At 46.7% G+C, this 15,844-nt stretch overlaps 1 protein-coding gene across 1 annotated transcript; it reads left to right on the forward strand.

Annotated features, from left to right (window-relative positions):
• The first annotated feature begins 262 nt into the window (after positions 1 to 262).
• On the forward strand, positions 263 to 14,077 carry FUT11 (fucosyltransferase 11). The gene is made up of 3 exons (XM_063961343.1): positions 263 to 1,497; positions 8,316 to 8,938; positions 9,799 to 14,077. The coding sequence occupies exons 1-3, from the start codon at positions 451 to 453 to the stop codon at positions 9,944 to 9,946; spliced, it is 1,818 nt and encodes a 605-aa protein (XP_063817413.1). The 5' UTR covers positions 263 to 450; the 3' UTR covers positions 9,947 to 14,077.
• The last annotated feature ends 1,767 nt before the right edge of the window (positions 14,078 to 15,844 follow it).

The following is a 15,844-nucleotide window of genomic DNA, read 5'->3' on the forward strand; positions in this document are numbered from 1 at the left end:
CCCATTCAAAGTCTTATAGTGTGCCCATGCACCTCCATACCTTGCACTGCAGGTTATAGTAAGAAAAACACACTTTCTATTTGTAACCTGTAAAACTTTTACTGAATAACCAACTAAATATAATGTCATCACTCAACACGAAAGTGCACATAACGTTTCCCTATTTGTTATGAAACAGCGCCTGTTCATTTTCCTAGATGTGTTACTTTTACTTACTGTGAGTTGTCGATAAAGCTGGTTGATAAAAATAGAAAAAGGATGACGTTGCATGTCTTTCTTCCAGCCACACAGACAGGAAGTACTGGCAGCAGGCACAACACCATGCAACTTCCTGCTGAGGCACATCATCATCATCTATCCATATGTCACTTTTTGAAGCCTTCCCTGTGAGAGACACACGTTACAGTGATGGGATTCTGCAGCAAAGTGGACGGCTGGGTGTAAGAGAAGATGGAAGCTAACTGCAGTTGGACTAATGCTGGGGCTGCCTGCCCTTTCCTCAGGACTGATATTTATAGTGACAACACAGACATGCTTCAACGAATAGACGCTGTGGATAAGGTGCAAGTTAGATTTGGAATGAGATGCTCTTGTACTCTCTGTACCGAGTGTATGACCCAGCAGCACTATAGTTCCACAGCTTTGTGTATAGCCTGTGCACCAAGGAACGCTGTCTGTTACTTTGTTACACTGTGTATTTTGTGTATGCTGACCTGTGCAGTTGCTGACTCCAGCCAGTGGGATGGCCATGGGGCTGACCATGTAGACATACCAGAAAGGGAGTCCGTGTGGTCAGAACCAGATGACACAATGTATGATCTTCTGCATGGACCCACTATGTACAGTGAGGACTCTGATGTTATCCCAGAGCAGGATATGGGGTTGATTCCAGGACACTGGGAACAGTCATCCTTCCAGCCATCCAGCCCTTTTGCTGCAGCTGATCTTGGCACTGTGATGGTGGACTCATATCGGGGACCAGGAAACAGTGACACAAGAGGCAACAAGGAGCTGCCCATTCTTCTGTGGTGGAGTGAAAACTTATTCCCTCACTTTCCTGGGGAGACAGAGCGGATCGATTGTCCACTAAGCTCCTGTATGGTGACAAAGAACAAGAGGGTGAAGCTTCACAAGAGGACTAAAGCTATCATTTTCTATGGCACAGACTTCAGGGCTTATGAGGCACCCCTGCCCAGGTTGCCTCATCAGACGTGGGCATTGTTTCATGAGGAATCTCCAATGAATAACTACGTTCTATCGCATTTACCTGGGATAAGGCTTTTTAACTACACTGCCACATTCAGGCGAGAGTCTGATTACCCCCTCACCTTGCAGTGGCTGCCCACTATTGGTTACTTGCAGAATCCAGCAGTGCCTTTGGCCGAAAAAAACAGGTGGCGAGAAAAAGGTTATGCACCTGTATTGTACATGCAGTCCCATTGTGATGTTCCTTCAGACAGAGACCGCTATGTAAAGGAGTTAATGAACTACATACAGGTAAACATATTTAACACGACCTGCAACAGTTATTTTAAGGGGGGAATCCAATTAGCTGCGGACACCTCCCAGCGCAAGTATGTGTGGCTGTATGCTGCACTTAAGATACCGCTGGACTCGCGCCCCATAGGGCTGCGAGCAAAAATGTGTGATTCTGGCACTAGAAGGGGGGAGGGGTGGAGGCGGAGGTCAGGTGCTGTTGCCGGCACTTCCATGCTGCCACAATGGCAGCTAGCACGCCCCACCTGCTTTCTGAGGTTAGTAGGATTCCCCCCAAAGTGTTAATAGTATAATAATTTCTTACCCAATAATATTATTTATATACAGTAGTGCCCCCAGTTTAAGCAGTCCTGTACAGAAAATGTCTGTGAGGCCAATTTATCCACGAGTGATGAAACTCATTGCATATGATAAATGGTGCATTCTGCTTCCAACTGTCATTTTCAAACAGGAAGTAGTTAAGATACCGCCGCACAGGATCCCGACAATCACAATGCCAGCGCTGGAATCCCGCACATCGGTACAATGCCGGCGCCGGAATGCCGGCGACGTAGGTGATTCTCCCTCTATGGGTGTCCATGACACCCATAGAGGGAGAATATAATCTGTGACGAGCCACTGTGCCTGCAGCGTGGTGAGTGCAATGAGCCCGCAAGGGGCTTACTAGCGCTCGCCCCACTGCTGGCATACTGGTGGCCGGGATGCCGCTGTCGGTATACTGATGGCCGGCATCCCAGCTATCGGTAAATCATACCGAACCCTTTTCAAACAGATGGCAGGTTCTGATTGGCTGGAGCACCATTTATCATACACAGCTGGGTTAAGTTAATTAAAAAAAAGAATCCAATTAACTTACTATAATGTTTTTGGTGGGTGAGAGGAATTTGGGGCACCCTGAAGGACATCTGTGCAAACAAGGGGAGAACATCCACACTCCACACAGAGTGGCCATGACCAGGAATCATACTCGTGGCCTAAATGCTGTGAGACAATCATGCCAACCAGTATGCTATGGTGCCGCCCGGTTATTTCAGAAAATATTATTTATCATACATTGGAATATCTTAATTTCTCTGACGTCCTAAGTGGATGCTGGGACTCCGTAAGGACCATGGGGAATAGCGGCTCCGCAGGAGACTGGGCACAACTAAAAGAAAGCTTTAGACTACTGGATGCACACTAGGGGCTCTCCTGAGCTCCTAGAAAGAAAGTATATTTAGGTTTTTTATTTTACAGTGAGATCTGCTGGCAACAGACTCACTGCAGCGAGGGACTAAGGGAAGAAGAAGCGAACCTACCTGACTGGAGGTAGCTTGGGCTTCTTAGGCTACTGGACACCATTAGCTCCAGAGGGATCGAACACAGGACCCGACCTCGATCGTTCGGTCCCGGAGCCGCGCCGCCGGCCCCCTTACAGAGCCAGAAGCAAGAAGTGTTCCGGAAAATCGGCGGCAGAAGACTTCTGTCTTCAACAAGGTAGCGCACAGCACTGCAGCTGTGCGCCATTGCTCCTCATGCACACCTCACACTCCGGTCACTGATGGGTGCGGGGCGCTGGGGGGGGGGGGCGCCCTGAGGGCAATATAATACACCTTGGCTGGCAAATCTACACCATATATAGTCAGGAAGGCTATATAGGTGTAAAAATACCCCTGCCAGAATTCCAGAAAAGCGGGAGAAGTCCGCCGGAAAAGGGGCGGGGCTATCTCCCTCAGCACACTGGCGCCATTTTTCCCTCACAGCTCCGCTGGAAGGACGCTCCCTGGCTCTCCCCTGCAGTGTCAAGCTACATAAGGGTAAAAAAGAGAGGGGGGGCACAAAATTTAGGCGCAGTATATATAATATAAGCAGCTATAAGGGAAAAAACACTCATTTATAGTGGGATCCCTGTGTTATATAGCGCTCTGGTGTGTGCTGGCATACTCTCTCTCTGTCTCCCCAAAGGGCTTTGTGGGGTCCTGTCCTCTGTCAGAGCATTCCCTGTGTGTATGCGGTGTGTCGGTACGGCTGTGTCGACATGTTTGATGAGGAGGCTTATGTGGAGGCGGAGCAGATGCCTATAAATGTGATGTCACCCCCTGCGGGGCCGACACCTGAGTGGATGGTTATGTGGAAGGAACTACGTGACAGTGTCGACTCCTTACATAAAAGGTTTGACGACATACCAAATATGGGACAGCCGGCTTCTCAGCCTGTGCCCACCCAGGCGTCTCAAAAGCCATCAGGGGCTCTAAAACGCCCGCTACCTCAGATGGCAGACACAGATGTCGACACGGATACTGACTCCAGTGTCGACGACGATGAGACTAATGTAACTTCCAATAGGGCCACACGTTACATGATTGAGGCAATGAAAAATGTGTTGCACATTTCTGATGTTACCCCCGGTACCACAAAAAAGGGTATTATGTTTGGAGAGAAAAAACTACCAGTAGTTTTTCCTCCATCTGAGGAATTAAATGAAGTGTGTGAAGAAGCGTGGGCTTCCCCCGATAAGAAACTGGTAATTTCTAAAAGGTTTCTAATGACGTACCCTTTCCCGCCAGGGGATATGTCACGTTGGGAAACATCCCCTAGGGTGGATAAAGCGCTCACACGCTTGTCAAAGAAGGTGGCACTACCGTCTCCGGATACGGCCGCCCTAAAGAAACCTGCTGATAGAAAACAGGAGGCTATCCTGAAGTCTGTATATACACACACAGGTATTATACTGAGACCAGCTATTGCTTCAGCATGGATGTGCAGTGCTGCAGCTGCGTGGTCAGATTCCCTGTCGGAAAATATTGATACCCTAGACAGGGACACTATATTGCTAACCATAGAGCATATTAAAGACGCAGAGGGATATTTGCCGGCTGGCATCTAAAATAAGTGCAATGTCCATTTCTGCCAGGAGAGGGTTATGGACTCGGCAGTGGACAGGTGATGCAGACTCAAAAAGGCACATGGAAGTTTTGCCTTATAAAGGTGAGGAGGAGTTCGGGGATGGTCTCTCGGACCTCGTTTCCACAGCAACTGCTGGGAAGTCTGCATTTTTACCCCATGTTCCCTCACAGCCAAAGAAAGCACCGTATTATCAGGTACAGTCCTTTCGGCCCCATAAGGGCAAGCGGGTTAAAGGCGCGTCCTTTCTGCCCAGAGGCAGAGGTAGAGGAAAAAAACTGCAGCATACAGCCAGTTCCCAGGAGCAAAAGTCCTCCCCCGCTTCCTCTAAGTCCACCGCATGACGCTGGGGCTCCACAGGCGGAGCCAGGTACGGTGGGGGCCCGTCTCAAAAATTTCAGCGATCAGTGGGCTCGCTCACGGGTGGATCCCTGGATCTTTCAAGTAGTATCTCAGGGGTACAAGCTGGAATTCGAGACGTCTCCCCCCCGCCGTTTCCTCAAATCTGCCTTGCCAACAACTCCCTCAGGCAGGGAGGCAGTGATAGAGGCAATTCACAAGCTGTATTCCCAGCAGGTGATAGTAAAGGTGCCCCTACTTAAACAAGGACGGGGTTACTATTCCACAATGTTTGTGGTACCGAAACCGGACGGTTCGGTGAGACCCATTTTAAATTTGAAATCCTTGAACACATATATAAAAAAATTCAAGTTCAAGATGGAATCGCTCAGGGCGGTTATTGCAAGCCTGGACGAGGGGGATTACATGGTATCACTGGACATCAAGGATGCTTACCTGCATGTCCCCATTTACCATCCTCACCAGGAGTACCTCAGATTTGTGGTACAGGATTGTCATTACCAATTCCAGACGTTGCCGTTCGGTCTACCCACGGCTCCGAGGGTCTTTACCAAGGTAATGGCCGAAATGATGATACTCCTTTGAAAGAAGGGAGTTTTAATTATCCCGTACTTGGACGATCTCCTGATAAAGGCGAGATCCAGGGAGCAGTTGTTGGTCGGGGTAGCACTATCTCGGGAGGTGCTACAACAGCACGGCTGGATTCTAAATATTCCAAAGTCACAGCTGGTCCCTACGACACGTCTACTGTTCCTGGGGATGGTTCTGGACACAGAACAGAAAAAAGTGTTTCTCCCGGAGGAGAAGGCCAAGGAGCTGTCATCTCTAGTCAGAGGCCTCCTAAAACCAAAACAGGTGTCGGTGCATCACTGCACGCGGATCCTGGGAAAGATGGTAGCTTCCTACGAAGCAATTCCCTTCGGCAGGTTCCATGCAAGAACCTTTCAGTGGGACCTGTTGGACAAGTGGTCCGGATCGCATCTTTAGATGCATCGGCTGATAACCCTGTCTCCAAGGACCAGGGTGTCTCTGCTGTGGTGGCTGCAGAGTGTTCATCTTCAAGAGGGCCGCAGGTTCGGCATACAGGACTGGGTCCTGGTGACCACGGATGCAGCCTTCGAGGCTGGGGGGCAGTCACACAGGGAAGAAACTTCCAAGGACTATGGTCAAGTCAGGAGACTTCCCTACACATAAATATTCTGGAACTGAGGGCCATTTACAATGCCCTAAGTCAGGCAAAACCCCTGCTTCAAAACCAGCCGGTACTGATCCAGTCAGACAACATCACGGCGGTCGCCCATGTAAACCGACAGGGCGGCACGAGAAGCAGGACGGCGATGGCAGAAGCCACAAGGATTCTCCGATGGGCGGAAAATCACGTGTTAGCACTGTCAGCAGTGTTCATTCCGGGAGTGGACAACTGGGAAGCAGACTTCCTCAGCAGGCACGACCTCCACCCGGGAGAGTGGGGACTTCATCCAGAAGTCTTCCAACTGATTGTAAACCATTGGGAAAGGCCACAGGTGGACATGATGGCGTCCCGCCTAAACAAAAAGAAAGATATTGCGCCAGGTCAAGGGACCCGCAGGCGATAGCTGTGGACGCTCTAGTGACACCGTGGGTGTACCGGTCGGTTTATGTGTTCCCTCCTCTTCCTCTCGTACCAAAGGTACTGAGGATAATAAGGAGAAGAGGAGTAAGAACTATACTCATTGTTCCGGATTGGCCAAGAAGAGCTTGGTACCCGGAACTTCAAGAAATGATCTCAGAGGACCCATGGCCTCTGCCGCTCAGACAGGACCTGCTGCAGCAGGGGCCCTGTCTGTTCCAAGACTTACCGCGGCTGCGTTTGACGGCATGGCGGTTGAACACCGGATCCTGAAGGAAAAGGGCATTCCGGAGGAAGTCATTCCTACGCTGATTAAAGCTAGGAATGAAGTAACCGCAAACCATTATCACCGCATATGGCGAAAATATGTTGCGTGGTGTGAGGCCAGGAAGGCCCCAACGGAGGAATTTCAGCTGGGCCCTTTCCTGCACTTCCTACAGTCAGGGGTGACTATGGGCCTAAAATTGGGTTCCATTAAGGTCCAGATTTCGGCTCTATCGATTTTCTTCCAGCGAGAACTGGCTTCACTACCTGAAGTTCAAACTTTTGTTAAGGGAGTGCTGCATATTCAGCCCCCTTTTGTGCCTCCAGTGGCACCTTGGAATCTCAACGTGGTGTTGGATTTCCTAAAGTCACATTGGTTTGAGCCACTTAAAACCGTGGAATTGAAGTATCTCACGTGGAAAGTGGTCATGTTGTTGGCCTTGGCTTCGGCCAGGCGTGTATCAGAATTGGCGGCTTTGTCATGTAAAAGCCCTTATCTGATTTTCCATATGGATAGGGCAGAATTGAGGACTCGTCCCCAATTTCTCCCTAAGGTGGTATCAGCCTTTCATCTGAACCAACCTATCATGGTGCCTGCGGCTACTAAAGACTTGGAGGCTTCCAAGTTGTTGGACGTAGTCAGGGCCCTGAAAATTTATGTTTCCAGGACAGCTGGAGTCAGAAAGACTGATTCGCTATTTATCCTGTATGCGCCCAACAAGTTGGGTGCTCCTGCTTCAAAGCAGACTATTGCTCGCTGGATCTGTAGTACGATTCAGCTTGCACATTCTGCGGCTGGACTGCCGCATCCTAAATCAGTGAAAGCCCATTCCACGAGGAAGGTGGGCTTTTCTTGGGCGGCTGCCCGAGGGGTCTCGGCTCTACAACTTTGCCGAGCAGCTACTTGGTCGGGGTCAAACACATTTGCTAAATTCTACAAGTTTGACACCCTGGCTGAGGAGGACCTAGAGTTTGCCCATTCGGTGCTGCAGAGTCATCCGCACTCTCCCGCCCGTTTGGGAGCTTTGGTATAATCCCCATGGTCCTTACGGAGTCCCAGCATCCACTTAGGACGTCAGAGAAAATAAGAATTTACTCACCGGTAATTCTATTTCTCGTAGTCCGTAGTGGATGCTGGGCGCCCATCCCAAGTGCGGATTGTCTGCAATACTTGTATATAGTTATTGTTTAACTAAAGGGTTATTGTTGAGCCATCTGTTGAGAGGCTCAGTTGTTATCATACTGTTAACTGGGTATTGTATCACGAGTTATACGGTGTAATTGGTGTGGCTGGTATGAGTCTTACCCGGGATTCAAAATCCTTCCTTATTGTGTACGCTCGTCCGGGCACAGTATCCTAACTGAAGTCTGGAGGAGGGTCATGGTGGGAGGAGCCAGTGCACACCAGTAGTCTAAAGCTTTCTTTTAGTTGTGCCCAGTCTCCTGCGGAGCCGCTATTCCCCATGGCCCTTACGGAGTCCCAGCATCCACTACGGACTACGAGAAATAGAATTACCGTTGAGTCAATTCTTATTTTTTTTTTATAGCATGAAGAGGACTAAACAGCAGATTTATTTTTACACATTTAAAATTTCCTGGCATAATTTCAAGGCATGGGGGACTGTAAGCCTGGAGGCAGAAATTAGTTAAAAAGGGGTTTGTCTGTAGTAAAAAGTAATTTTGTAATTTCACTGTGTCCCAGGTTGACTCGTATGGTCAGTGCCTGAAGAACTGCACTTTGCCAAGCAAAAGACTTGAGGACACTTCAACAGCCACCACCGAAGATCCAGAGTTCATGGCATTTACTGCAAGGTACAAGTTTCACCTGGCAATGGAGAATGCCATATGTGCTGATTATATGACTGAGAAGCTTTGGCGCCCTATGCATTTAGGAGTGATTCCAATTTACCGTGGCTCCCCTTCTGTGAAAGACTGGATGCCTAACAACCAGTCTGTTATATTGATTGATGACTTTGCTTCACCCAAGGACTTGGCAGAGTTTATTCTCTCTTTGGACAGAGATGATAAGGAATACCTCAAATACTTAGACTACAAGAAAACTGGGGGAACAACCAACAAGTTCCTGCTGACCACTATGGAAAAGAGAGAATGGGGTGTGAACGACATGACATCACCTAACTACCTCAATGGCTTTGAGTGCTTTGTGTGTGATCAAGAGAATGCTAGGGTTACAGCAGTAAAGAGGCATAAGAAGACCCCGGGGACCCCAGTTCTGGCACCCCGCATCGCTGGCTTTACTCACATGGGATGCCCTATGCCTATGCCTGGTATAGGAAGTGCTGAGCAGCTCCCAGAAAATGACAGGTACTATTATTTCATATTGACCTTAAAAAGCAAGTGTAACTGTATTATAATGACCTCAGGGACATTCTGATTATCAATTCACTAGATACCAGTGACATCACTGAGGCATGAGGTACTTTGTGGTTAGAACAACAAAGTGTCTTTCTCCTCTGGAAGTCATTAATGAAGTGCAAAACCTACACACCACAGAGCAATTGCAGATTTGCACTTGTCACACACCTCGGTTAGTACAAGTAAAGGGGATGGGCGGTACTCACAGAGAGATCCATGCTTAAAATCTAAGCAATCTAATTAGATTGCTTAGATTTTAAGCACAGATCACTCGTGTGTACCCCCCCACAGTGCTAGCCGCGCATCGCTATCGCCGGTGCTAGATTGGCCATGCATTGTGTGGAGGAGTGCGGAATCCAGATGCCATTTTGTGCTTGCATGTAGCACTTCAGCAGACTGTTTCCAGATGTGTTCAAGTAATGTATTAACACACTTTAAAAAAAAAAACCGCCACTTGTAATAAAAATTAGCCCATATCTCCACATTGGGCCGTTTAATCTGAAAAATGTATTTAACAATGATCAGCAAATCCTTATCCAGCACCAGCACTAGACAGCCCCTCAGGCTGCGAGGCATCGCTGGAGGGGCAAGTTTGCTATGTCAGTGGTCCCAGCACAATAGACAGGGGTACCTCAAACCATTGTCCATCTCTCTCTGACTCTCCACGCTCCGACAAGCACTTTCAAGTGGGTCCAGCCTTCTTAATTGGTACAGGCCGAGTTCCTTCACCTGCACTGGTGTTTACTGTTGTTGTATACATTCCATATTGTAGTAATCTTCTGTTTTATCATTTTTCTTTTGTCTTTTAGCTGGAAGCAAATGTGGCTGCAAGATTACTGGCAGAGTTTAGACCAGGGGGAGGCATTGACCACCCTGATCCAGCGCAATGAAACAAGCCAGGAGAAATTTTGGGATATAATGCACGAAATGTATATAAAAAGGAACATGAATCATTGACACATTTTATACATTTATATGGCGTCATTTAAAAAAATGTTACACTAAAGAAACTAATGGATAAAGATTGTCAGTATTATTACATCTACCTTCTATAGACTGTATGATTTACTCCAGCAAGTAATGTCTCTCTGTGTGCCAGAGCATTATTTCTGCCAAAACCGTATTCCATGACATGTACAAGCGGGACCTGTTTTTAAGTTCGTTTATTCTACACGTTACACTTTTTTAAACTTAGTCATTTTACATTTCAAGAAGCAACAGAGATATACAAATGATCCAAACCAAGTGAATTTGTTACATCGTTTATAATCTGGAAACGAAAGTAGTTTAAAACAGATGTTTAAAAGTGTTGTCCAATTAGGAAATGCCCTGAATTAACTAAGAGCTGGCAAGATGGAAATGCAACTGAAAATGCAATTGTTGGGCTAGATGTTTTAGGTACAATCCATCCTCAAAAGGTTACGTAGCTGGGATTCAGCATCCAGGCTATGCAGCACATCATGTATGTGTTCCTGTGGCATCTTCACAAGAGAACAAGCATCTTTCAACTTTTCATGTGCAGTAATGTGTCTGTGCATTGTGTCAGGAGTATCATATTGCTGTGTATGTATCAGCATTTGTTCAGCAAAGTATCACTGACTCACTTTTTTTGTTTGCTTTAAATAGATAAGGTAATTTAGGTGGTCATTCCGAGTTGATCGCTAGCTGCTTTCGTTCGCTGTGCAGCGATGAGGCAAAAAAATGGCACTTCTGCGCATGCGGCGCAATGCGCACGCGCGACGTACTATTACAACAAACGATGTAGTTTCACACAGGGTCTAGTGAAGCTTTTCAGTCGCACTGCTGGCCGCAGTGTGATTGACATGAAGTGGGCGTTTCTGGGTGTCAACTGACCGTTTTCAGGGAGTGTTCGATAAAAACGCAGGCGTGCCAGGAAAAACGCAGGCGTGGCTGGGCGAAAGCAGGGCGTGTTCGTGACGTCAAAACAGAAACTGAACAGTCTGAAGTCATCGCAAGCGCTGAGTAGGTATTGAGCTACTCTAAAACTGCACGAAAAAACTTTGCCTCTGCTCTGCGATCCTTTCATTCGCACTTCTGCTAAGCTAACATACACTCCCAGTCGGTGGGGCATAGCGTTTGCACAGCTGCTAAAAACAACTAGCGATCGAACAACTCGGAATGACCACCTTAGTCAAGATAAACTACCCATTAGCAGAATATTTACCTCATTCCACATTCGTCTGCAGAATTGCACATTTTTGGACGTAAATGTTCCATGTGGAGTTTCCCATCTTTTTTGTTCTGCTCACTACTGCTATAATTTTTTTTTTTTTTTACTTATACTGCTCCCTTACTATACCCCAACTGCACCAATGAGTAGACTGAACTGACACTGTGTTTATGGTCTATAAATTCAGCAGACTGTAGAACTTACAAATACAGTATTTAATGCAATTCCAGGGAATGGTGAAGCCTGAGTGGACTTTGTATTGCTGTGAAACTGGATCCATGCAGTATTTCACCATAGCTTCTTCTTACCTCTTGTTGAGTTACAATTTATATTGCTAACAATTCTGCGTTTCGCTTTCAACAGAGTTTTAAGTAGCAAAATGACTGTCTTCACCAAGCTGTACTTATAGCTTTTGTGGCAGAGATCTACAAGACTGAACTTTTCTATAACCAGATTGTTTGTCAGATTTGGCATTGACATGTCAGCGTTGTCTAGATTACATCTACTGCGGTTGGCTATGACTTGATATTCACCAATGCTGTAACCAGTTGTATTGTGTGGTATATTTTAACCTACTTGTAGCAAAGTGCAGGTGAGATAAGGTCTCTGAACATAGGTAATCATTTAATTAATGCCAAAACCATTGTCATCTTTCTTTAGCAACCGAGGACCTGGCAAAACTAATTTTTAGGGGGATATGTATCAAACCCTGAAGAGAGATAACGTCATTTTGCAAACACAGCCTGTAACATAGCATTTAGAAGTAACTTTGGGGCAGATGTATTAACCTGGAGAAGGCATAAGGAAGTGATAAACCAGTGATATGTGCAAGGTGATAAAGGCAGCAGCCAATCAGATCCTAACTGTTAATTTACATATTGGAGCTGATTGGCTGGTGCCTTTATCACCTTGCACATATCACTGGTTTATCACTTCCAAGTTCCTTATGCCTTCTCCAGGTTAATACATCTGGCCCTTTATCCCCACGTTCTCTCTCCCTTAGTCACCTATTATGCCCAGGAGTGCTGCCAGAGATTTTGCCCAGTACTGCTGCCAAATAAAGCTCCATACTTTATACAGGCATTGCACCATACACATCACTCCTAGCAGTGATCTACACATTAATGCAGCAGTGTAAGAGCTGTGTCCTGTACATTGCACAAGCATATGTCATTAGTTTCCCTGCACAGTATAACAACAGGTCCATGCACACAAAGCCAGCAGTATACTCAGATTATTTGAGCATTTATGCAAAAATGTGCAGGCAGATCTAAAGCTACCATTGTGCAGGTTAAAAGTCGGCAAAGGAATGTCCTCGCCCAGGGGCTTTAGATGAGCTCTGGTTTACCTCACTGTCTCTATGTAATGCTTGCAGCAATCATTCAGATTCAATAGTCAGTCGAGGATGAGCACAGAGATTGACACAGACATTGATTGTATTGCTTGAAGTCTCATAATATTGGGCAGCAGCACAGTCTTCCGCTTCAAATCGATCCACGACTCCCCAACCATCTAACAAATGGCCCTTGGATAGGTTGGAGGAGGCTTACTCTACCATGTGACAACAGTGTTATTACTGCACTCTTCTAGAACCTGCCAGCAGTAGAGTCACCCTGTCTCCTACATCTGACCACCTGGGCACAGATCTTCTCTAGCTGTAAAATATATATCACCCAATATGTATACTGGCACAGTGTGTGTTGGCACACTACTGTGACATGTATGACGGACATGGGTAAAATGTAAATGTTACACTCCATTGTGAAATGATAGATTTTTGATTATAGTGGAAAATAGCACCTTTGAGACCTGTGTTGATGCATACAACAATGTAGGGCTCACTAAATCCTGGGGTCCAGATCACCATGGCTTTGCTGCCTGGTGACCAGATTATGCAGGGAGGGAGGAAGCAGATCATCGTCAGCCCCAGCAGAGATTCGTGGGCGTGCCTGTGTTACGGCGGCCATTTCACGCACAGGAATGCATGTGCTGAGTGTCCGTCTCAGCCTGCACTGACTCTTCCTGTGCGTCCCAGCCTGCGATGTCTGCTGTCTCCACACTCCGGCTGCATAGAGCTCTCCTTTAAGAGGGTCTATGCGTGGCCAGGGATTGCGGCTTCAGAGGGGGTAGTAATGTGGTGGGGAGGGGACTGTTTGCCTGGGAGTGGCTTGTCTGGGGGTACCCGCTTAGTGGCTTTGGGGGTTGGTTGCCCTGGTGGTGGGTAGCTACTCAGTAATGTGGCTGCGGGGGTTTAGTTTTTTGTTGTTGTTTTTTTTGGGGGGGTGGGGGGCGGTGGTCTTGCTCTTTACTTTCATCCTGGCTCCTAGATTTTAGAAAAATTTGTCAAGCCCTGCAGTAATGTCTCTTAACAAGAGGTAAAGAAGGGTCTACTATGCTTGCCCGGCTATCAGGATCCCGTTGCCCAGCATACCGGCGCCAGGATCCCGACCGCCGGACTGCTGGCAGAGTGACGAGCGCAAAAGAGCCCCTTGCAGGCACGGTGGCACTCTGTGCACACCACGCTATTTATTCTCCCGCCAGGGGTGTCTTGGACACCCTAAGAGTGAAAATAGTTGTAGGTATCCCGGCGGTCGGGATTCCGGCGCCGGTATGCTGAACGCCAGTTTCCCGAAAGTCGGCATATCAAGTGCCACCCGGTAAAGAATAATGCAGTGCTTCCTCTGTAACACCAGCTCAGAACCAGTTATAGAGATGGTGGTGATTGGAGAGGGTGACAGACACCTGTTGCATTTTTGTCCAGAGAAAATACCTGAATGTAAGTGGAATACTTTTATAAATGAAATGTTACATCACTCCCTGTTACAATTTGTACTGTATTGGTGAAACCTGTATAGACTTTATTGCTGTTTTGTAATAAAGAACCCATTGAATAAGAATCTGTACTTGGATAATGTAACACCACCAGGTATAGACACAAATGTGAACCACTACACAATATGGTGATAGGTTTTATTATAAACCTTTGTGAATGCTGCAGGAGAGGGCTCACACAACTTGACAACACCGGCACACTGGGTCATTAAAAACAGCCAGGTACATGTTTTTTCACACTTAGAATAATGTAAACTCTAGCTCCTAAATTTAGACATGTCACAGGCAATTTTATCTGACGTTATCACCACGTTTGTATGAATTGTGAGCTACATTCATTAGTAATGTGTGTTAATAGACAATGACAGCGTCTTCATCCTTGTTAATAAGAGTTCTTGGCTCATATAAGCTCTTTTCTGATTGGTAACCAATGCCAATTGGAAAAATTACAAGTCAGAGCATAGAAAAGTTCTAGAGCAAGAATATATCGCTGCAAGATTAATAAGCACTTTGTTTTTCCCATGGCACAGTCATTAATACCTTCCTATGAACCTACTGTTTATATACAGTAGGTGGCAGCAGGGATATGAGCACCACACAATGGGTCAGATGGTCAGAACAACCAGGTGCCAGTTTGTGGTTTCCGGATATATGGAAAAAAGTATTAACTAGCCTGCCTCTGTGTAACACAACAGGTATGGGGTGTGGTGTGATTTGTCGACATGTAGCATGTCAACAGGGTCAAACTGTTGTCATGCTCAGCATGTTGACAGTAACTATGTCAACGTTCATCATGTCTACCAAGATGAGGTGTCAACATGAACTGTCGACAAATGTCTAGTTGCGCCTTACCTTCTCCCAGAGGCAGCAGCAGTTCCAACGTTTTCTTCCAGGTCCCAGCAGTGCAGTGACTATCGGCACGGGCCTGTGATGCTGCAGCGTTCTGGTGAATATTATCCCCTGTAATTCCTAACCCTCCCCCTAGTGCGTAACCCTAAGATTCCCCCCCGTAGCCTAACCCTTACCCTCCCGCAGCTTAACCTAGTTGGCACCTTGAAACTGTCAACATTTCAGATGCTGACATTGTGAACCTGTTGACAGTTTGAATTATGTTGACGCTCTGATGTCAACACTGGTGTCGACTTTATGAATGTTGAATATTCACAGGTTGTGCCAGGTTGAGATGACTCTGGAATTTGTAAAACATTTTCTCCAAAGAGAATTGGTTTTCAGAGCAATTGGGACGTTTGTGCATTCCTCCCCCCTCTCTCAATTTGTATTGACAATAAAATGAAAACAAGTAATAAAGGGCTCTAAATATTGTCAGGATTAAGCAAAGCAAGACATTAATAAAATGTGATACTAAATTAATTTTAACAAAGAAAGGAGAACACGGTAAGGCAAACCACAATGGGTGTAAAAGGAAATGGAAGATAGGAGGGAAGAAGTTCATCCAGGACGGCTCCGCAATGGAGGGAGTGTTTGGAGGTAACAGGGAAAACACTGCTTCCATACTCAAGGGATTTTGATAGCTTGTGTGTTAGGGATATTTCTCTAACGTCCTAAGTGGATGCTGGGGACTCCGTCAGGACCATGGGGAATAGCGGCTCCGCAGGAGACAGGGCACAAAAATAAAGCTTTAGGATTAGGTGGTGTGTACTGGCTCCTCCCCCTATGACCCCCCTCCAAGCCTCAGTTAGGTTTTTGTGCCCGTCCGAGCAGGGTGCAATCTAGGTGGCTCTCCTAAAGAGCTGCTTAGAAAAAGTTTTTAGGTTTTTTATTTTCAGTGAGTCCTGCTGGCAACAGGCTCACTGCATCGAGGGACTTAGGGG

This window comes from Pseudophryne corroboree, chromosome 3 (assembly GCF_028390025.1).
Source record: "Pseudophryne corroboree isolate aPseCor3 chromosome 3, aPseCor3.hap2, whole genome shotgun sequence".
Classification (NCBI taxonomy): domain Eukaryota; kingdom Metazoa; phylum Chordata; class Amphibia; order Anura; family Myobatrachidae; genus Pseudophryne; species Pseudophryne corroboree.